Source organism: Peromyscus maniculatus, chromosome 8 (assembly GCF_049852395.1).
Source record: "Peromyscus maniculatus bairdii isolate BWxNUB_F1_BW_parent chromosome 8, HU_Pman_BW_mat_3.1, whole genome shotgun sequence".
Classification (NCBI taxonomy): domain Eukaryota; kingdom Metazoa; phylum Chordata; class Mammalia; order Rodentia; family Cricetidae; genus Peromyscus; species Peromyscus maniculatus.
The window spans coordinates 70,253,838-70,277,897 of NC_134859.1; the positions used below are offsets into that span (position 1 = coordinate 70,253,838).

Sequence of the window (24,060 nt, forward strand, 5' to 3'; positions counted from 1 at the left end):
AATTCACTTATTTCTTACATACAGTTGCACATCAGAGTATGTTTGGGACCTGTCCTAGGACCCTAATGGACACTTGAGTCTGAGGAAACACAACTTCCTTATACAAAATGACACAGTGATATCCCCATGGATACTTAAAAAATTGTAATTTTTACTTTTTGGCTTTTTGAGCAGTCTTACAATGTAGCTCAGGCTGGCCTTGAACTCATAATCCCTCAGCTCAGCTTCCTAAGTTCTAGAATTATTGTGTGAACCACTATATCCAGCTTCCCTCCCATGTGCTTTGAATAAGGCCTACATCATTTATCACACTTAATACCATATAGATGGTAGATCAACTATATTGGTGGTATATTGTTTAGGAGCCAATGACAAGAAAAAAGTTCGTACATGTTAAATAAAGATGCAATCAAAAGTAACTTCAGTCTGTGCTGATCGAATTCTCATACATGGAACCCAAAGCCACTGTATGTATTGATTGCACTCTGAGGTCACTGGCAATTCAGTCATAAGTAAGAAGCATTGGTATTCTGAACTAAACAGTACAAAATAAGTGCTTTGACTGTCATTCATTAATTTAAACGCAGCTATCAGGAACTTAGAAAATGTTTATCAAAAGGGAGTAATAGAAATTGTTTTCTCTCTGCTTGCTTTCTCTCTGGATGGGGTTATAATACAAAAGTCTTAACGCCCCTGTTTTGATGTTTTATGAACAATTTCATTTCATTTTTGTGTGTAACTTTAAAATTATTTGTCGTGTGTGTGTGTGTGTGTGTGTGTGTGTGTGTGTGTGTGTGTGTGTGTGTGTGTGTGTTCCATACACGTGATTGTGGGGATGTGACCCATGTGTGCACATGCAGAGGCCCAAGTAAGACCTTGGGTGTCTTCTACTGCTTTCAGCCTTATTGCCTTCACTGAGCCAAGCTCACATTTTCAGCCAGGCTGGCTGGCTAGGGACAGCTTGCTCCCAGGATCTGCCTGTTTCCAGCCCTCATCTGCGTTCCTGCCCCCATCTCTGCCCTGATTTCCATCCCCCAAAACTAGGTTAGAGGCATGCACACCTTGTCCAGCTTTTAAAGTTAGTGCTGGGGATCTGAACTCAGGTCTTAAGGCCACTGAGCCATTTCCTGGGCAAGCATTCTATGTGAGTCATATCCAGCCTTTTCAGAGAATTACTAAGGAAGAGGGGGAGGAGGAGGAGGAGGAGGAAGACCACTGCTATGACTATTAACATTGTGGTGCCTAATTTTCCACTGATTTTATTAGATCTGATAATTATACGGGTATGTAACTGACATCATGTAGGATATATTTTTTCTAGTCTCATTTCTTATGTTTATCTTCATTATTTTGAGAACCATAAATATTTATGTCTTAAAATAGTTTTTCTGTTTGTATTCTTCTTTCCTCCTTTTTTTTTTGGTTAACCATATATCTTTTAGTACCCCCTTTTTCCTACTTCACAATTTTACACTACTGTATAGATGGTGTGAGCATCTGAACACACTCTCCAACTGTTTTCCCAGGCTGTGTTTACACATTCATGGTCTAAAGTTCCCCTTCTTTAAATGCTATTTATCTCACAACACATTTATTTTTGCTTAAATGATTGATATTATTATAAAGTATATTATCTAACAGTATTAAAAGGGCTGGGATACAGTTGAGTTGGCAAAATGCTGCCTAGAATATAGGAAGCCCCACGTTCAATTCCCAGGACAGTATAAAACTTGGCATGGAGTTGCAGACCTGTAATCCCTTCACACTGGAGATAGAGGATGGAAGATCAGAGGTTCAAGGTCTTCCTTGGCTGTACATGGACTTTAAATCAGCCTGGTCACATGAAACTGTGTCTCAATGGGGAAATAGGAGGAAAAGGAGAAGGAAGAAATTAAGACTTTTTTTCTGTTTTTCCAAATATTTATTGTTTTTGTTTCTCTTCATTACCCTCCTGCAGGTCCAGCATTCTGTCCAATATTTATTCCCTTTTATCTTAATAACTCCTTAATTTTTTTTGACATCAAGAAATTGGAAAGATGGTTTAGTGGTCAAGAACACTTACTTATCTTCCATTGCCAGGGTGGACATGGGGGCTCACAATCGTCTGTAATTCCAGGTCCAGGGGATCTTGATGTCTTCTGGTCAGTGGTCACCAGGTACACACATGGCACACAGATTTATATTTACATTGATGTTTCATTGGGATTAATCTTTTTTCATATTTAATTTTTATATCCTTTACTATTTCACCACACAATAAACTGGTATCATAACAAATAAAAGGGAAAACATTCAAAGTTTATCACAGTATAAAATGAGAACAGAAATTTAAACCTAAGTTCCAAAGAAAACAAGGATAATGATATTTTAATTAAAAGTGCAATTTTCTCTAACTGCTTAGTATTCATGCTCTGAAGATTTGCCCTTTCATTTTTTGTCGATACGTTGGGTCTCACTGTCACTTTATAAATCGTGTGAGATTCCTGTCTTTCATCAATCATTTGTTTCCCTTTTTCTTCTTTATTTTTACATCCCTCTCTCTTGGAGTCCAAGTTCATATACATGACACTACTTTATACTCTACTTCCGTATATATCTTAGTTTTTTTTTTTTTTTTAATTCTTAAGGAGAAATTTTTCTTGCTTCTTCACATGTATCATAATTTGTTATTGTATACTGGGCTTTCTAAAAATCAAACACCAACAGGGACTGAAATTAGTAACACACCCAGAATGGATTGCCTCTCCTTTCAGGCTGCTGGAGTGTGACATGGTTCAATGTGACCTGCAGTGGGATGTGGGCTTTGGTGCAGTTTTAGATTGGCTCAGTTTCTCCTGGCTTCAAATGTTCTATGGGTGAGAGCAGAACTTTCCCCTCACGACAGAGCATTGGGTCTGAGCCCTAGTGAGGCTCTTTTTTGGAGAAGATTTATTTTCATTTTATATGTATAAGTGTTTTTGCCTGTGTGTATATATGTGTACCATGTATGTGCCCGGTGTTCATGGAGTTAGAGGAGTGTATCCCAGGGGAATGATCTGGTTATCTAGAGCCAGGGTGTCTCATTGTGAAACAGGGAAGGATGGGTAAATTCTGTTCCTAGAACAGCAAAGCTATGGAAATCCAACATGCTGGCACAGAAGCATGAAGCGGGAGGCTGTGCTCTCTAGGCGTCAAGATTTTAACTGGCCTGTACCGATTAACACAATATGCTATTGGCACAAGATAAACTAATGGGACAGGATGCAGAATCCAGTAACAGGCCACACACAGATATATCTAAGGAGCTACAGAGAGATGGGATGTGACACTTATGGTGATTGAATTTAAGCATCAACTTGACTAGGCCAGAAAATTCCCCAATGAAAGAGTCAGCATTTCTGTGAGGGCGTTTTCCGATGAGATTGAGATCTACATCAGTAAGCCAAGTAGAGCAGATTGCCATTCTTAACTGGATGGGCCTCGGTCCATCAGTTGATGGTTGGGTTAGAAGAAATAGGGTGACTCCCCAGTCTCTGAGGGGAGTTGGTTGTTCTTGTTTCTCCGGGCTGAACAACTATTCTCTAGGACAACACTATTAATTCTCAGCTTGCCAACTTACTCCAAAACGTTGGGGTTCATCAGTCTTCATGATTACATGAGACAGCTCCCCAATTTTATATTAGCTTTCTCAGGGTGGCTCCTTGAAGATCCCTGACTAGTACAATAAAAGATACCATCAAATAAAAGATGCTAAGTCCATTGGATACTAATTGGTGGGTTTCCAAAGGCTTTTTCATACATTTTTAGTTGTGGTTAACTCACGCACTACCACCCCCTTGCCTTATCATCACTTAGTCCTTTAAAAGCCACCCCAGAATCCCCCACCCTTCTTTCATTTTACACACATTCTACTATTTCCCTAATTAGTTTTTCAGTTGGGTTGTGGGATAGTGGGCTTCTGTGTGCATTTCCATACACTCTCCTTTTGTGTTATTTCTCCTTTCCACCCTGGTTTCCCCAACCTGCCTTCATTTTGCCAATAACATTCTCTCTCTCTCTCTCTCTCTCTCTCTCTCTCTCTCTCTCTCTCTCTCTCTCTCTCTCTCTCTCTCCACACACACACACACACACACACACACACACACACACACACACCCCTGTTTTGATAACCCTGAACTTCCTCTTCTCCTGCCTCCACCTTCCAAGTCTCAGAATTACAGGTGCGTGCCACTCTGATAAACTCAAGGCCTCAAGTTTCCCAATTAAAAATTGACCCAAGCCTCACCTTGCTTTTCAGACCCAGAGACCAAGACAAATAAGAGTCCTAGGAGACCAGCCCCGAACAGTTGGTCACCTGAAGTGAAGTTCTTCTTTTTTTTTTTTTTTCTCCTTAGATAATCTGAAGCCACAGGAATATATGTGGTTCAAATATCTGGCCAGACCATGAGAAACAACTTTAAAATGAAGACCAAGCTTAAGGGAGCTTCAAGGACTCCCTGGAACTAAGCCAGTGGTTCTCCATCTGTGGGTTGAGACCCCACGGGGGTCAAATATCAGATATTTACATTACAATTCCTAACAGTAGCAAAATTAAAGTTATGAAGTAGCAACAAGATAATTTTATGGCTGGGGATCACCACAGCATGAAGAACTGTGTTTAAGGGTCACAGCATTAGGAAGGTTGAGAACCACTGAACTAAGCTGAGGGCTGCAGTGAGGAGGTTGTCAGTGGAAACAGCTGTGGAGACCTATGTGAAGTCCAGCCAGCAGAGGATTGTGGGTAAAGCCAAGGTAGGGTGCTCAATGCTGACCGCACCCTCCTGGGGCTCCAGCCATGTACCCTAGTCAGCTGTGGACTAGGGGGAGTTGAGAGCTAGGAACAACCAGAGGAAATGCTTGGCACTGCACATTCTAGAGTATGGTGAGGACCACGGATTCAGGGCATGCAAGAATAGTTCATTTGCTCACTTGTTAAGACTGACTGTGTGGAAATGGTGGCCACAGCGAGGGGAGGTGGGATGCTGGTGATGGCAGTAGGTTCACAGGAGATCTACAGATTGAATGTTTCCTCCCACAGAACCAAACTCTGACCTGTGCCGGGCAAACACTTCTCTGACCACAGAGGGTGAGGATGGCATCATGACCTTGGCAGTATAAGTAACATTTCCACCACATCCTGGGTGTGAAGGATTGTGACGTCATGTAGCTTGGATGCTTCTAAGAAAAAAAAGTGTTAATCAGTAAGGGGTCCAAGCTAAAGACACCAAAATGATGAACTCAGACTATAACCCCCACATTCCAGAGGCAGAGACAGGAGGACCACATGTTTGAGCAAGTTTGAGGCCAGCCTGGGATACAGAGCAAGACTGTCTTAAAACAAGAAAAAGAGCGATGAGCTCAGCCTTTAAGTAATTGTTTAATTCATGAAAGCAGTCAGTTGCTTATCATAAGCTGCTGTGGGTTTTGACTCTGGCTTATAATTATGAATCTACATTAGATATGGGACACAAATGTTTTTTGGGGAAAGATCTCTCTGTATATGTATATACACATACATATACCAGACTGGCCTGGAACTCACTAGGTAGCACAGGCTGGCCATGATCTCATGCGGTCCTTCTACTTCAGCCTCTCAAGTGCTAGGATTAGAGACACGACACACCACACCCATTGCCACCCTCAACCTTGCTCCTCCTGCAGCTGTGGCTTCCCTAGTTCCACCATCTCCACACAAGGCACGGTCTCAGCTTGAGCCGTGCTTGTCAAGACTTCATGGCATCAGCCTCTGTGGCACACGCCACGGTCGGGATAACTGGAGAGGCTGCCGGGAGGCTCAGCTCTGAGGGAAGAGCTTGCTCTGCAGATCTGCTCTGGCGAGAAGTCGCCAGCTACCCAGCAACACAACATCACGCCTCCTCTCACTGTGGAAACCATTTCCCCGGTGAGTAAGCAGCTGAACCATTCTTGAGAACTGCCTGAAACTTTGTGGTGACCCAAGGCTCTCCTGGTCCATGCAGTGTAGGTGCCAGCAACATGGTTAAGAGTCCCTCTTGGTCTCCCCAGTGTTTCAGCTTCCAAAGCCCCGGGGTGTTTATAAAGAGAGATGGTGTCTTAGACGCAGGAGGCATGCTCTTCACTGGAACCCCTTCTCTTTCTCTTCCTCTGCCATCTGTCACCCTATCCTCCAGGTCTGTGTCTGGCTGTGCCTGGGACCACGATGCCACAGTATGTGCTTGACACCCTCTAAGTAGGGAACCCCAGGGACTTCTAGATCACTTCCCAGAGGATTCTCCTTTGAGAAAGGTTTTAGCAATTCTCTTCTGTGTGGGAGGCACAGGGAGTGAGAGTCCTCATTTCTGGATGGGAAACGGAGGCCTAGCAGGTTTTGATAAGAAGTAGAACATTGGGTGCAACTAGCTCCTAGCTTTGTGGCAGATCCTCGACTTTCCTGTGAACTACAGGTGGCATTTCTCAATGAGAAGCAGAAATAATTTTGATCAAAAAACTAAATTCCCTGTGGAGAGATGTAGAATCTCAAACTAAAAACAAGAAACACCCAAAGAAAGGAAAATACACAAATCTAATCAAAATGTCAGGGAAAAGATGCCAATTTCCTTTGTCCTCACCATGAGTGCTGTCTACACACACTTCTGCCTATTCCTCGGGGCAAGGGCACAGAGTGGCTAGCTGGGCTTTTCTTCTGCACAGCTCCCTAGGTTTTTCTCTTCTGTCTCTCACAGAGAACATCCCTAACTGGCCCACCTGCTGCTTCTTGATGATCTCATGGAAGATCCCACAGAGATGTGAATGGCTGTCATGTGACCAGGAGGCTGGTGGCGCCCAGAGGGACTCTCTCCTAGTACTTGGTTCTCTGTGACTCATCAGGAAGGCTCCTGGGTGCTCAGACCTGATCTAGGGCCTGCATAGTCCCTGGGCACTGTGAAGACAGGGAGTGCCAGAAGGAAGCTGGATTTCCAAAGACCGTGTAGATACTCAGAGTGAAAGGACCCAGCAGCCGCCATAACAGGCTGTCAGTCTTCTCTTAGAGATCAGGCCTCAATTTCAGTTTCCTGAGAATTGAACAAGCCGTTTCTGGGAGGGCCATGAACAAAAGACATAGTCCTGGCAGTAGCTCCCTTTCTGCATGTACTCTGAAAGCTCAAGGTTCAGCCAATTATTTACTCTCTGGGACCCCTCACCAACTTAGAGCTACACGCAGGAGTCAAGGACAGAGCCTGGGCCACTGAGTCAGCCCCCACAGTCAGTACGTGCTAGGCCAGCCAACCTCCATGGCAGCTCAAGGAAAAAGCCTGGGACTTGTCCAGGCCTGCCCAAAAGTGGTAACTGTAACCCCCAACTAACCCTAGCTAATTAAAAGTTAATAACATGATTGCCACTCACATAACCCAATCCTGAGTCTGTTCCTATATAGTCTGTAGACCCCAAGCACCCTTGCTTTAAAGACCCTGCCCCATGGCTATTTGGAAAGTCCCAAGTTAACTCGTAATACAAAGACTCTTTGCTTTTACCTCGGGTTTGGTCTCTTGGTGGTCTTTGGGGGACTCTGGGTACTACACAGAGTAGATCCATGGGCCCCAAGACTGGGGAAATTTGGGGAACATGAAGTCAGGCCCTGAGATGTACCAGAAAAGAGGGATGCAGGGGTCACTAGGGATCCCCTGTGGATTGCCTTAAGGTTCCACCCTTCTCTGCAGTTCCCAGATCAAGAGAGCCTGGCAGATCTGTGCTGATCCCAACCAGTACTGGGCCCAGGAATACATCACTGACCTGGAATTGAACTCTGAAAGGGTCTGGAGGGAGCAAGGAGGTGTAACATCTGTGGGCCGAATGAGGAGGAGATACTCAATTCTGCAGTTCTGAAGGTCACCTCCTCTGTGGTCCCACCCTGTAGCTTACCCACACTCTGGGTCCATCCTTGACTTTAATCTTGCGTATGTATCTCATTTCGCCTTTGCACTGTTTTCATTTTTAAATGGTGTTATGCAATGAGTTCTTTGTGGATATCTCATGACTTCCTCTTCATCCTTTCCCATTCCCTTCAGCTCTTCTGAGATACCCCCTGCGAATCAATGAGTGTGATTGGTTTTCTGAGGGAGATATCGAACCACGCATATCAAGCAACACATGCCTATTGGACAGCTTGACTTGGTGCCACGTTTAACACACTGAAGGCACTTTAATAAAATGTCAGCAAGATTCTTCATTGTGATGATTCTTGATTTTGTTTTCCTCACAAATCAGAATCACAGATTGGCAGGGGTACTGCAAGAGGATGTGGAAATACAAGAAGAGGCAGAAGCCACAGGGATGGGCAGCTCACAACAGTACACCAGATGTTTCCCAGAGGACACTTTCCTGGGGAATTGAAAAGGACACCAGCATTTTCTAAAGCAGGTCATAGTTGATATGGTCTAGGGCAGCAGTTCTCAACCTGTGGGTCATGACTTCTTTGGTGGGGGTCAAACGACCCTTTCAACAGGGGTCACCTAAGACCACTGGAAAACACAGATATTCACATTACGATTCCTAACAGTAGCAAAATTACAGTTATGAAGCAGCAATGAAATAATTTTATGGTTGGGGGCCACCACAACATGGAGGACTGTATTAAAGGGTCACATCATTAGGAAGGTTGAGAACCACTGGTCTAGGAAATTGCTCCCCTGGAATGAATACCAGAGTAGTGTATTCTGCATGTGCATGTATGCTCATTGTCACAAGTACACAAAAGCTGACATTTGTTGAGAGCTTGTGAGGTGCTGGGTTCTGTGTTCAGTGCTTGCTAGTATTAGTGCCAGTCTAGCAAGCCTGCCTGCAGAAGCAGGGGCTCCCTGCTGGCTGCCCCAGAGGCTTGGGTATATCCTCTGCTGTCCACTTCTCTGTTTTCTAGGAGAATGTTTTCCATGGCCATCTCCATGGTGAGGCTTAGGTGGCAAATGAAAATACAGAATTATATTTATCTTTGAGAATACTTATCTCTAAGAATGAGTATTCCTCATGTATATTTAGAACATACAGAAATTGGTTTTTATTCAGAACTTGAATTTTGCTGGGTCTTTCTGTACTTTACCTGGCTACCCTCTTTGGAGTGAATACCTTTTATTCAAGCATCTATTTCCTGATGGAGATACCTGCCTAAGGGTTGGCTTAACTGCAGAGAGGTAATTCCAGAGTTGAGTTCACATTAGTGTCAGCCAGGACCTTTCCCCATCTCCAATGTTGGCTCTTACTCCCAAAGTTACAAACTTAATTTGTACCTGGATTTAGTAACTTTAAAACTTACCCAGTGATATTAAAGTGAGTTAAGACTGAGAACCACCATCGAGCTAAATATGGGCTGGACTGAGTCAGGGCAGTCTCTTCTGAGTTTTGGTGCCTTCGATCTGTGGGTTTTGTTTGCTCTGTTGCATGGCTAACGGGAGGCACAGATCTCCACTCACAGTGTATGTCTCCAGCAGGTTTGGAGCCTCCTGAGACCTAGTTACCCTCTAGGGTCTCCTTTGCATTAATTTCTGTCCCCACGTTTCCCCCTGCTGGTGGAACAATGTCACAGGCAGGGCGGGCGATGTGGTTGCTCCCTGACTGTAGTTCACCAGCTGCACCTTCACAAAGAGCACAATTGTTCATTGTGACAGTTAATTCTATGCTGTCAACGTTACTGGGCTAAGTATTACTTAGCTAAAACATTATTTTGGGGTGTGTCTGGGAGGTGTTTCTAAAGGAGATTGGTATCTGAACCAGAGGGCAACCTGAATTCAATTCCCAGAACCCACAGAAAGGTAGAAGAACTAACTCCACAAAGTTGTCCTCTTACCTCCACACATGTACCTTGGCATGTGCATGACCATACATGTGTACCACACACAATGATGATGATGATGATGATGATGATGATGATGATGATGATGATAGTAGTAGCAGTAGTAGTAATAGTAGTAGTAGTAAAGGTAAATAAGATTGGAATGTTAATTGGAAAGAAATTTTATGACTGGGTGTGGCCAGAAAGTGATGACTATGCTGAGATGCTTAGGAGGAGTCAAAGATTGGAGAAAGTTAAGCACTCCACATTCTACTCTTCAAGAGTCAGCAGGATTTTGTTATATGTGCAAGTTCCCTGTTCACACATGATCTATGTGGCATAGGTAATTGGTTTCCAAACTTCAGCTGCATCAAAATTCTCCCTAGAGTTTGTTTCCATAGAGTCCCAGAATTCTCCCAGGAGACCCTGAATCTACAGGATGGGGACATGGCTCAAGCTTCTGCCTTTCTCATGAGCACTCAGGCGATGCTGCTACAGTGGAACCAAGAACTACCCTTAGTGTGATGCCTGTCTCACAGCAGCTCTCCTCCAAGTGGTGACTTGGGTCTTCACGATGCTCTGTCTTTACCTGTAGACTCTGAGGGGAAAGGCTTGAAGGGCATACTGACTTAACTGTGTTGGTCCAGAAGTGACACATTCCACGTAGGCTTCCAATTCACTGGTTGGCCACAGTTAGACACGAGTTTCCTGGTAGTAAGATGAACCCCTGGATATTAGCCAGAGTAAGCTCCATCTTCATCAAGCTTCCATGCCACTGTCCTACATGCCAGACTGAAGCGGAACAAGCCTCCCACAGTCAGACAGTGTTTGCCGAGAGCAGCAAAGTCCCCTGTAAGGGCAAGCACAGAGCACGCTGAGACACGTGACTGGAGTCTGGCTTTGCCTGGGCCTGGTGCTGTCTAAGCCTGCTGTCACCTCTGCAGCTTTAACACCAGCTAAAACCTCTGAAGCTCGGTTTGCACCAACCCTGCTGCAAAGTCACAGCATCTGAACTAAGAGCTTGGTAGGTTGGACAGTTGGGGACGTCAGGAAAATACTGCCATTTGGAGTTTTCCACTGCTCTGTGAGGAGCCCCTAACAAACTCATTTTACCTATCAGGAGGAATTTACATGATGGTTAACACTGATTGCCAGCTTGATAGGATCTAGAATCACTCAAGAGACAAGACTCTGGGCATTTCTGTGAGGAATTATCTGCTTTAGGTTAGTGGAGGCAGGAAGATCCACCCTACATGTGGGTGGCACCATTCCGTGGTTTGGGACCCTGAATAGCACTGATCAGTCTCGGCTTCCAGACTGCAGCTGGCACGTGATCACTCACCTCCAGCTCCTGCCACCATATCTTTCCTGCTGTGATGGGCTGTGTCTCCTCAAACCCTCAGCCAAGATACGTCCTTGCTCCCTCATCTTGCTTCTCATCAGACATCTCATCCCAGCAATGAGAAAAGTCACTAATACAGCATGAGGAGTTATTCTTGGGTCTTTCCGTGAGATCCCGTTTTGGAAACAGATGTTAGGTTTCCGTCTCCCTGGGAAATCAATCACTCAACAGTCTTGCACCAGCCTCCTGAGCAGCCTCTTCTATTTACTCATTAAAAAGTTTTACCAATGTGAACTCACATGTTAGTAGAATCGTTTCCTGCTGTTTCTCTATCCCCCTGATTCTTATAGGATGTCAGTTTAGTATTCTTGTTGCTCATGGGTACTTCGTGAAACATTCTTGACTCGGCCCTTTTTGCATTTTACCAGAGGGATCTTGGTTCTGTCTAATTTTCTTGTACTTCAAAACATAATATAGGCCATGCATCCTCAAATTTTTCCTGAAAATATTTTTAGCTTTGTGTGATGCCCTTCTCATAGCAGCTCTCCTCCAAGTGGTGACTTGGGCCTTCACAATGCTCTGTCTTTACCTGTAGACTCTGTGAGGGGAATTGCTGCAGCTATTCATTTCTATCTTGCTAGTGAAGAAGAAAAAAAAAAAAGAACAATGAATGGACATGACCCTGTTTCAATAAAAGTTTATATTTAAAAACAGACAATAGGCTGCATTTCTTCTGAGGACCAGCATTGATGAGCCCTAATCTAGGCGATTGGTTTAATAGAAAAGTTGGCAGCACCAAAAACAGTCTTGTTGGGTAACGCTGCAGGTGGAGTGAGTTTCCCCCAAATGCCCATGTATGAAAGGCTTGGCCACCAGCCTGTTATGCTATGGGGAGGTGTGGAACCTTTAGGAAGCGATACCTAGGAGAAAGAAGATAGGCCATTGGAGAAATGCCCTAAGGGACTGCAATGCTATTTTTGCTTCCTGAGGTAAAAAGTGAGTAGTCAATATTTTTTGATATGTGTTCCCATCATGACGTACCATGCTGCCACAGATCCAGAGCTGTAGGACCGACAACCATGAACTGAAATCTCTCAATTAGTCAAAATGAAACTCTCTTCCTTTTAGTTGATTATCTGGTGTATTTTGTCACAGTAATGGGACACAGACTAACACATATGTTGGCCAATTGCCTTTTCTTTGATGTAAACCGCTGATTTTTGTGGAACATGGAGTCTACGAAAATAATATTGTAAGACATGCCAATTTCTATAGGTACCTTGTTTTTAAAAAATAGTTAAGTCCCGAGTGATTAAGACAGTAGTAGTTTTTGGTCTTTGGCCTGCATTTAAATCACTTAGGGAACTTGAAAAAAAAATCCTAGATCCAAACTTAAGAAATTATACCGTTTAAAATTCAGTATTTTAAATGAACATTTCATGTGATCCTGGAAGTTTCAATCAAGCAACATAAGCATAACATGTTAGCTATGCTATTGGTGAGCTAGCTACATGATTGTGGACCAGGGACAAGTTGTTCTAACTTCTTAGACAGCATTTCCCTTCCCATCAACTCTGCACTTAGTCCTTCCCAGAACTATTAGAATTTGAAAAATGGAACAAAACCTTTTCTCCTTTTTGAGAGATCTTGCTATATGGTCCAACATGAAATCCTCCTGTCTCAGCATCTCAAGCACTGGGATTACAGGCATATACCAACAAGCCAAGCAAAGTTGCAGGATTCTTAACAAATGTGGACCTGAAAGAAAAAAAAAAAAAAACACAAAGTTTGTGAAGATCAAGATTGAATTTGTCAGAGCTCGAGAGAGTGTTTGGTGGTTAAGAACACTGGCTCTTGGATTTTGAGGGTCTGGGTTTGATTTTTCTGACCTCCACAGGCTACCCACTACACACAGGCACCAAGCATGTGCCAACATAGGGCACTACACATACATGTAGGCAAAACATGTAAAATTAAAAATTTTTTGAAGATTGACTTTATCTAGCACAGAAACATCTTAGACTAGGTATGCAGTATTTTGTGGGATAATCATTGCCTCATAAAATAATAATTTGTTTGTTTCAGGAGTCTGAAGCTAGAGGCACTATGGCCATTTCTCGTCACCGACTCCTCCTTTCCCATTCACTGCCCTCCCCCAACCCCCAGCCATTTTTTCCTACCAGTGATGCTGACTTTGCAGGACAAGGACAATAGAATCATCCATTTTAGGTGTGAGACATTCAAAAAACAAGTCATTATTTCACACATCTGAGTTCGGAAATGGCAACTGACAAGCTGTAAATATGTTTTGGTTGGTGGCTTTGGAATAAGGTCTTACAGCAAAAGCCAAACAATTACTCAACTCCGTGCAGAGTAGGTGTCAACCACTCTGTTGGTGGAGGGACTAGAGGAGGGTGGTGTAAACAGTTACAGGAATCTCTTCAGCAAGTGGCTAGAACACACAAAAATGCTTTACAAAGATCTCAGACTAAACCAGGTGTGGGGATCTGTGGTGCACTTAGGGAGAGGAGACAGGAAGATTGGGAGTTCAAGGCTGATCTAAACTATATAGTAAGTTTGAGTTTCATCTAGACCAGTGTTTTGCAACCTGTGGGTCTTGACCCCTTGGGGGGGTTGAATGATCCTTTCAAAGAGGTCACCTAAGACCATCAGAAAACACAGATATTTACATTATGACTCATTACAGTAGAAAAATTACAGTTATGAAGTAGCAACGAGAATAATTTTATGGTTGGGGGTCACCACAGCATGAGGAACTGTATTAAAGGGCTGCAGCGTTAGGAAGGTTGAGAACCACAGGTCCAGACTACACGAACCCCTTTGTAATGTACTTTACATTGGCAAATTGTTGTATATTGTTTAAGCTCATTGAGAAGCTGGCCTGGAAGGAGGGTCGACCCCTCCTCTGTCACAGCCAAGAGTGTGTATGTCAAGTGTCCTTCAAGACCCTTTGTCTGAGGCTGAGCTGGCCCCCACCTCCTGCTCTAACAGGGGGTGGGGAGGGGAGAAAACAACAAAGCAGTCCCAGATTAAAAATGTTGTGTCATTGAGAGCAGCTAAAAAGTAAACTATTTCTAACCAACATGACTATTGTATAACCCATAATATTAAAGTACCTACTGAGGGAAAGAGAAGGCAGAGGCTCATCCCGGACCCAGAACTCTGGATTGGGAACTTCAGGAAGACTGCTTCGAAGGGTTCCAGAGTTGTTTCTGCTCAACAATGCTGATGATGCTACCTTTTGTGTGCCTTCTCCATTGGATTACTCCAGCTGTGGAGACAGCTGGCTGGATGTAGTGAGTATTTTTCTCTCTGTTGTTTCTATCTGCCTACTTGCCATGCATTCTTTCACTTTGCTTGTTACATACTTAATAAACTCATTCAGAATGGAAAGCACAGACGTCACAGACCATTCTTCGGATCTCACAAAACATTTGCCTCAAGACAACAACAACAACAAAATTAACAGTAACAATAACTAGGCTGTATAGAATGGGATAAAAATCTCTGCTGGTTCTTCATATAGCAGAGGATTAATATCCAGGATAAATAAGGAAGTAAGACTAGTTAACACACACACACACACACACACACACACAAAAAAAAAAAAAAAAAAAAAAAAAAAAAACCTCAAGTAATTCAGTCAATAAATGGGCAAATAAACTGGACAGACACTTCTTAAAACAAATACCAGTGGCAAATAAACCTATGGAAAGATGTTCAGTCTTTAGCTGTCAGTGAACTGCAACACAACATGACATTGAGACTCTGTCTCAGCCCCACCAGAATGGGGAAAACAACAAATTCGGGTGAGGAGGTGGAGGCCGAGGAACCCTTGTACAGTGTTGGCAGAATTTTAGAGTATAGCAGAGACAGAAATCAATATAGGGATTCTTCAAAAACAAAAGGATCGGTCACATGATTCAGCTATACTGCCTGCGGTATATGCTCAAAGGTATCTAAGTCAGCATACAGCAGAGGTACCTGAAACCCTAGTTTTCCACGACATATTCACAAAAGCCAAGTTTTGGAATCAGCTTATGTGCCCATCAACAAGCTAATGAATAAAGAAAATGTTAGCCAGGTGTGGTGGCACACACCTTTAATCCCAACTCAGGAGGCAGAGGAAGGCATATCGCTGAGTTAAAGGCCAATCTGGTCTACAGAGTGAGTTCCAGGACAGCCCGGGCTACACAGAGAAACCTTGTCTTGGAAAAAGAAAAATAAATAAATAAATAAATAAATAAATAAATAAATAAGAAAGAAAGAAAATGTTATATATATGTATATATATATTAGAATATTATCCTTCCATAAAGAACAAGGTCATGCCATTTGCAGGAAAAATGAAGCTGGAGATCACTGTGCAAAATGAAAAGAGCCAGCCTCAGGAGAAGTGTCTCATGTTTTCTCTTATATGTATAACACAGTGGGAGGGAAAAAGATGGAAAGAAAGTAGATGAGGTACTATCAGGGAAGAGAAGGTGATAGGGGAATGCATATGTTCAAAATATGTTACACACATAGATGAAAATGTCCCAATGAAGTCCATAGTTTTGTACAATTAATATGCACTCATAAATTTTTGATTAATTTGGCTAAACAAATCAATATTCATTAAGTATCCAGAGTATAGTTTCTTGGCAACCAGCCCATCCTCGGATCTCTGTTCTATAATCTGTCTGTAGATGTAACTGGTATTTTTTTGTTTCCAGGACTCATAGGAATTCAGTTCTGTGTGTACTTGATTGACACCAGTGCCTGGTAGAGTTGGTATAGAACGATCAGTGTTTGACTTAGAAGCTGTGAAGATTGAGGAATAGGCAAGGAAGTTTCTGGTTCCACCCTTCTCTTCACCTCCTCTGGCTTGGGAAGCTAAGATTAGGGTCATTCCAATTTCTCAGGACTGTCTCCTCAACCTGTCCTAGACCTATCCATAATGACTGATGTGGTGACAGTCTCATAAGCCGGCCTCTTCTTCCTCTGCCTGAGACAGCTCCTCCCTGACTCCCTGCTGCTCCCAGGCCAGGCTGGAAGTCCCCTTCTGGCCTTTCTCTGCATCCTCAAAGGTCAATATTCCCTAAGACCATCCACAGCCACCCTGTGGGCCTTTTCAGACTCTCCTACTCTCATTCCCAGTGACTTTACATTTCCTTCCTCTTCCAGAGATGGACAGGAAGACCCATTTTTACCTGACCTTGCCTATTACATTCACAACAGTCACCTATGGATTTGTTAGGGGCCAGCTGGGGGATGGTGTGTGGTCACAGAAAACGTCACAGATGCTTGAGGGTCTGGGCCAACTCCGAGGGAAGACACAGGCTGAGCCCAAGACTGTTTTCACTGAAACAAATGAATCACTTCTATTTTATTTATTTATTTATTTATTTATTTATTTATTTATTTATTTATTTATTTATTTATTTATTTCCCAATGATAAAATCAGAAGGAAGTTGAGGGAACAACGCAGCTCAAGGGTAAGGACTGGGGGAACCGGAAGGCAATTGGAGATTGCTCTTTAATCTTCTGGCCCCTCTTAGTTCTTCCTCTGCTTTACAGTTGGTTACTACCTCCCCCTGCAGGAAATGCCGCTAAGTGAATAATCTGTCTCTTGTTCCAGCTCTATTGAGGAATTCCAGTCTAAGAAGAGACCGACCTTGCAGATCACTCCTGACAGATCTGCAGATGGCCACTGGGAAGCAAGTGTCCCAAATAGGACAAGACCTCAACCTTTCTTCTGAGATATATAAAATAGAAAGCTAAAGTATTTCAGAAAGAAAACCTCCCAAACGTACAGCCTAAGGCATTTTGAAAATCCCCTGTGAACTTGTTTCCCATGGTTACTTTTGTCTAAATATTTTGGCAATGTGGTCTGACCTGAGCTAGAGACAAGAACCACAGATAAAGGTAGACTTGCCTGAGGAGGCCCAGGAACGGAGATGCAGTCAAGTGAGGAGAATAGCAAGGGCCTCAGAGTGTGGGCAGAACAAGATGCAGCCTGGGCACTCACTCGCCATGGTCCTTCTTGGGGCCAGCTTGCATCCTACTCTCTTAATAGGGAAACCCTGGGCTATAGGGAGGTAGAAGCTAGGGGGTGATGGAAAGGAAGTGTTTTAGCACAGCTGTGTCCTGTTGACTTATACATACATGCAAAAGGGGTCTTGGGTAACCACGGGGCTCAGAATTTCTACAAGCACTGGTTAGGTGCTCACCCAACTTGGGCTGTTTACAGGGAAGTGGTTTCCACAGTATGAGGAGGTGAAATGTCAGTGTCATCTCAGAGTCACACTTTGAGGGCTCCTTCTCACTAGAGTTCTGCAATCATAGTTTCCCCTAGAGAGCAGAAAGTTCTGTCTACACTAACCACACAGATTTGAATAAGCAAAGATGTCACAACTCTTGGAGAATACAATATGATTCCACCCCGACCTGGTTAGAGCAGTGCCAGCCAAGTGCTGAGCTGGCAAGCAACGAGAGTACAGCCAGTCTTTCAGCTGGCTGCTCCTTCTAGAGAGACTCCTCAGGAACACTCCCCATTCTCCACCCCCACCCCCACCCCCGTCTCCCACACAAAGTACACTAACCAAATGGCATTAAGGCCTGTCAGATATGAGAGTTCATGTTCTTAGCCTTTGACCAAGGAAGTCTGCACCTGAGAATTTATTTCCTACCTAGAAAAATCCTACCCTGATCATATGCACACACATGTTTAATTTCCAGTACATTTACATCAATTTAAAACTGGATATACTTTAAATCATCAGCAATATAGAAATGGCTAAGAAAAATTCTAGTGTCTGTGAGGTAGCCTTTATACATGGTATGATGTCATGAGAAACGTCTACATGATGATAAAACACTTGAAAATGCAAGATGCAAATTGTAGCTCATTTTAAGCATGATTCATCCACCCAGGATCGGGCGATCTGATGAATCTTGCACAATCTCTTTTTGTAGATGCTGTTCCCAAAAAAGAAGGGGACTAGAAGCTACAGGCAGGTCCCTTCTGTTCGCTCACTACTAAAGGACTCCCCTGTGTTCCTTAATATGGGCAGTCTCCACCAGTGATTCATTGTTTGAAGTTCACTCACTTCCCCCATCCTCCACATCTGCCAGTGGAAGTGGGTGGTGCTGGTGACAGCCAGCTCTGCCCCTCTGTGTGCGTTCTGGAGTGGGTGTGTAGCATCATTTTCTGGTGGTTACCATGACACCATAAAGAGATGCAATGTCCCTTTAGCCTCAGATTTGGACAATAGTCTTTCATTGGGCAACAGGAAGTAAACAACTCAACACCTCCAAGAGCAAAGGACCCCAATGACTGAACTTTTCTAATCTACAGAACAAAAGAGAAGAAATATATACATCACCTACAAAATGTGAATGCTCTTCATATGCCAACAAAGAAAATCAACAGTAGCCCACACCTCAATCTATTCTATCTCCATCTCCAAAACAGAGGCCTGTATTTCCTTTGGGAAGACACCCTTCCTTGTATTTCTCCAACTTTAATTGATATGAAGTTATGTAGATATCTGTACCTTGATTAACCTAAGCAAACAGCAAAACCATCACCAGTAATTGGTTAGGAAGTGAAATTGAAAAGAATCTAAAGTTTTGTTTGGTTTTGTAACACACTCTTCCCTAAGCACAAACCAAAAAAGGATTCATGTAACTCTGGCAGGTTCTGGCTGTCTTCCTGGAAACCCATCTAAGGGAGAGGCGATTCCAACAGGCAGCGGCATCCAGGTTGCCAGGGGCCACAGCTCGCTTTGTAGCTGACAGTCAAGGTTCATTAGCTCAGGCCTCTTCAACTTAGGTTGGATTGGCTTCCTCTTTAAAACAGCTAACAAGCACCCTGAGAAAGGCAGAGCACTCCACCATATAGAAATATGGTCCTGGCTGAAGTATGGAAGGGTCTGAATAGAAAAGGGCCATTAAGTGGTTTTTAAACTCTAGTGTGCAACAGCATGCCCCAGAGGCTCATGAAAACACAGCTTGATGGCCCCACTGCCTAAAGGTTGGGAAAGGCTTGGAGTTTCTGTTTCTAGTTCCTAGGTGATGCTCAGCTGTGAGGCACCACCTTTGGAGAACCATCATTGTTTCAGCAATCTGCTTTGGACTCTTTGGTTCTCTTCAGATGGAAATCACAGAGAGTCAAGGGGAGCCCCTCAGTGTCAGCAAGCCTGACCACCCCCAACCCGGTTAGAACTGGTGTTTACGGCTTTGTCAGTCACCTTTGGTGGCTGTTCTTTCGCAGCCCCCAGCCACCACAGCTCTTGCTTTCCGCGGCCTCTTGGTTTTCTGAGGCCTCTTGGTTTTCTGAGGCCTCTTGGTTTTCTGAGGCCTCTTGGTTTTCTGTGGCCTCTTGGTTTTCTGAGGCCTCTTGGTTTTCTGTGGCCTCTTGGTTTTCTGTGGCCTCTTGGTTTTCTGTGGCCTCTTGGTTTTCTGTGGCCTCTTGGTTTTCTGCGGCCTTTCTCCGTTCTCTGTGGTCTCTCACCTTCTCTGAACTTGCGCTGTTGTTTGAAGACACAGCTCAAAGGTACCGCTTCCAGACACGCACTGAAGCCCTCTGACTCCCCGCTAGGTGCTGGGGGAGCCTAGAGCAGGTAGCCCTACATTTCTCTGTGCTTTGTGTTGCCAGATGAGCCCACTTTATCAGTGATAATAGACAAAGACCGCAAGACACCAATACAACCACTTGGATGAGACTTTATTGGGCCTTAACAGCAGGACATTTTAGGGTATCTAAGACTGATCTAAAATAAGTGTGAGGAGGGCTGTTTACAGTTTGACCAGCCATGCAGATGGGTAGTCTCCTGCCTGCTAACCACACACCTTCTGCTTATTGGCCCCAGTCTGTACAATTGTCCCGGGCCTGTCCACTCTAACTGTCATGAACACGTGCTTCTTCCCTCTGTCCTAAAGATGTCTTAAAGATGAACAGAGGCACCCAGAGCATCGATAGACAATGTCTGAAGCTGTTGGGCTGCAAGAGGCAAACTGATATATTTTTGAGTGATCTTAGAGTATCTGGAATGATGGGGACTGAAACAGAGACACCCACATGATGTCCCTTATGCAGGAGTTTCCACAGTGGCCATGACGGCTGTGGCAGTTTCTGCAGGTAGACTGAAGTCTCCTACAGTTTGGGCAGCTGGACTGGAGCCTCCCTGGACAGCCATGAGATATTTAAAGAAGCTCAAGCGTTCATGTCAGCTTCCCTGATTAGAACAGAAATGGCTGGTTGACTGACAGCTCCATACTTTGCAGGTAAAGTAAGAGGCTTATGTAATTGCCTCTGTTGCTGGTGGAACTTCAGGATAGCAACAATGTCATTTACAACCCTGCCAACTTGGGGACAAGGAGGCTACAGTTATGGTAGCCTGTCCTTTTTTAAAAATACTTTTGTTTGCCGGGCGGTGGTGGCGCACGCCTTTAATCCCAGCACTTGTGAGGCAGAGGCAGGCGGATCTCTGTGAGTTCGAGGCCACCAAGTGAGTTCCTGGGCTACCAAGTGAGTTCCAGGAAAGGCGCAAAGCTACACAGAGAAACTCTGTCTCGAAAAACCAAAAAAACAAAAACAAAACCAAAAAAAACAAAATAAAAACTTTTGTTTGTTTGTTGTTTGTTTTGTGTGCATGTGGAGGTAAAATTTGAAGATGTTGGTTCTCTTCTACCACATAGGTCCTGGGGCTAAATTCAGGTCACAAGGCTTGGTGGCAGGTACCTTTACCCACAGACCATCTTGCCAGCCCCAGTCATGGTTCTCTATTGGACCGCTGGCTCTGCTTGGTCTGGGGTAGTTAGTTGCTTGGTTGGGCGGTTGCTGCAGGTCAATAGTTAAGAGACTAGTCTGTAAGTGAAAGTGGAGTTTGGCAACTCGCTTGTATCATTTATGCTCTGATCTTGGCCAAGTCGCTTAAGCTTTCTGAGCCCCGCTTTTCCTTTCTGTCAGGTGGAGATGACTAATCGTGCAGCCTAAGGTGTCCTACTGATCTGACGGGTGTTTTAATCTGCTCTCCACCGCTGTGGCAAAATACCCAAGAAACTCAGCTTAAAGGAAGAAAGGTTTATTTCTGCTCGTGGTTTCTGAAGTTGGCCAGGGTATTGTCAGCCAAATGGTGAGGCCTCATCATGGCAGAAATGCGAAGAAAAGCAACCAAGAAATAGGTCTTGCTTCTGTCACAGAAGTCGCATCCAACTCCCTAAACCTGGTAAAGTCTGACTTCAATACAGTTCAGGAGGTCAGAGCCCTCATGAACCAATCACCCCTGAACACTGCTGTACTGGGGACCAATCCTTTGGTATATAAGCTTTAGGGGGAGGGATGTGTGGCCTGGTGGTACCTTTAATCTCAGCACTCAGGAGGCAAAGGCATGCAGTTCTCTGAGTTTCAGGCCAGAGGGGGCTACAGAGTGAGACTCTGTCTCAAAACAAAAACAAAAGGCAAGATCGAAGGGACAATGCATAAAAAAAACACGGAGTTTTGAGTAATCCTCAAAACTGTTCTTAAGAAAGCTTGATTTAATGGTATGCATAACTAATACTCCCTTTGATGATATTTATTTAAAGATGGACTTTTTCTAGAGTAGGTTCATTATGAGTTGACTCACAAAATAGTCACCATTTCAGTGTTCCAGAACATACGTCCAGTACAAAGTGAATGCCTCCACGGAAGCCCACTCATCTTCACCTTTCCCAACCCTTGCCAACACCCCCAACCTCTATCTCACATCTTTTTATTATTTACTGTTATTCCCCTTCGCCAGTAATTCTGATTCTCCAGAAAAAGAAAAAATAAAATAAAACTCAATGCCAGTCACTTTTAAAGGAGCGTATTTATTATTTCTCTGGTATAGACAAAGCATCCATTGTTTATTTGTCAGTTTGTGACCTTGTCACCATGCCTAGCTAGACAGAATAGGCTGGTGACAGCCACTTTGCTGTCACAAAACACAGTCCGAGCAAAGGGGGGTGGGGTGGGGAACGGGTGTTGGGAAGTGCCCTTCCAGAACAAAGAGTCACAAACACAAGTGTGACAATAAAATAAATTACAAAATTAAATAGTATTAAATTAAATTAAAATTCAAGTTAAGAGTCCCTGAGTGTGGCTACTTGGCAGCAAACAGCTTGCAGGAGATGGAGCTGTGGAGGCGACAGGGATGTTCCTGAGGCTTAGGTCCCGGCTCCCCACAAGGCCCATGGAGGTTTCTGGGTTCCTCGCTGCCTCCACGTCTCTCAGGCATTCAGCTCCAGCTCAGTGATGTATTCTTGGACCCAGGTTTCATTGGGGTCAGCGCAGACCTGCCGGTTTTTCTTGGTTAGGAAACTGTGGAGAGAGATGAGGGTCAAGAACTGGAACATCCAATGGGAGAGTCTGACGTCCTTCTCCATCCCACTTGTCCTCACAGTGACGCTCTGGACAGCCTTCCTCACTGGCCCCCTTTAGAGGATCCTGGGCTTGCCTTTGTATTTTTTTTTCTCCCTGTGGCTGAGAAACCCTCCCTCACCCTGTTCCACACCCCACCATATCAGAGAAGGCAGGAGAACAGAACTTACATGACACCTGGCTCAGAGCAATGGCTGCTGGTCTCAAAGTAGTCAGCGACAAATTTGCGGGGAATCTGCCGGCCATAGGAGAAGCAGCAGGAGACGGGGGTATCAGCACCATCTGCAGTGGAGGAGGCCAGAATGAGTTCAAGTCATCATCGAGCAGGAAAAGTCAGCCAACACAACTTCTTGACAGGGTGAGGAAGGCTAGGGCCCCGACAGCATTTGGAACCAGAAATCCCCTGTGTCTTCTGTCTCTGCTCTCTCTCTCTCTCTCTCTCTCTCTCTCTCTCTCTCTCTCTCTCTCTCTCTCTTTCTCTCTCTCTCTCTCTCTTTCTCTTCACTGTGGGCTTTCTCCCTCTCTGTGGGTTACCCCATGTCCCTTCCACAGCTTTCTCTGATACAAGAATTTAGCAAAAAGGACACCTGGGGCATGGCTTAAGGCATCCCCGAGACAGAGCTCCTTAGGCATCCTAGGGCTGGCTGGTAAGCGCATGCTGCCAACTGCTCTCACTCACTGTGACTCTAAGTCCCGGGTACCTACAAAAGGTTAGACATCTCCACCCCACAGAGAGGAACATAAAAATCTTAAAGAGAAAGGTCAATTTATTTTTCTCTTGTAGACTCTGAAGCCACAGAAAAAAAAACTGCTGTGGTCTGCCCAAGACCAGAGAGTGGGGGACACCTGCTGTAGTGGCGTGGACACCTGCTGTAGTGGCGCGGACTCACATGGTGCTGAGAAGACTTCACTCCAGAGAGCCATGGTGCAGAGGAGGACAGCAAGGGCAGCCGCAGGGACCTTCATGATGCAGAGCAGGTGATGGAGTGTGGGCTCGTCGGCAGAGACTGGTCCTCACTGCCACTTGTGTCCTTCTGGTGTCTGAAGCCATGTACCCCTTCTCTTTATAGTTAGCCCTGGCAGATGGGGAAATGGAATCCGGGGATGTGGAGGGAAAATTTTAAACACAGCAATGGTGTCATGTTGAATATTGCACAACCCAGGGTCCCCAGTGACCACAGAGGCTCAGGATATCCAAGAATAGCATCACTGAGATATGGCCTCAGCTCTCAACTCGTGACTATTCTTACTTCTTGTGAGGAAATAGTTTCTCTTATGAACAGGAGGAGCTTAGGACAACCCAGGGCCATTCTTAGCTGATCCCTTCTCATAAAAACCACTTTGTGAGTGAGCACTCCAGCCCTGTTCCTTACCATAGAACGGAAACTCTGTCATTTCTCAGCTTCTCTAACCACACGGATGGAATAGCTGTAGATGGTGGCACAACAGCCCCCCCCCCACCGTGAGGGATGGAGTTAAAGCATCTCCAGCTAGAGCGATGGGGACCA

The 24,060-nt window shown here is 44.4% G+C and overlaps 1 protein-coding gene across 1 annotated transcript; it reads right to left on the minus strand.

Moving 5' to 3' along the window:
• Positions 1-21,982: 21,982 nt before the first annotated feature.
• On the minus strand, positions 21,983-23,812 carry LOC102908418 (C-C motif chemokine 3). Its single transcript, XM_006995295.4, has 3 exons — positions 23,443-23,812; positions 22,723-22,834; positions 21,983-22,492 (listed from the first exon to the last, which is right to left on the minus strand). Exons 1-3 carry the CDS (start codon positions 23,516-23,518, stop codon positions 22,402-22,404), a joined length of 279 nt encoding a protein of 92 aa, XP_006995357.1. The 5' UTR covers positions 23,519-23,812; the 3' UTR covers positions 21,983-22,401.
• Between the last annotated feature and the right edge of the window lie 248 nt (positions 23,813-24,060).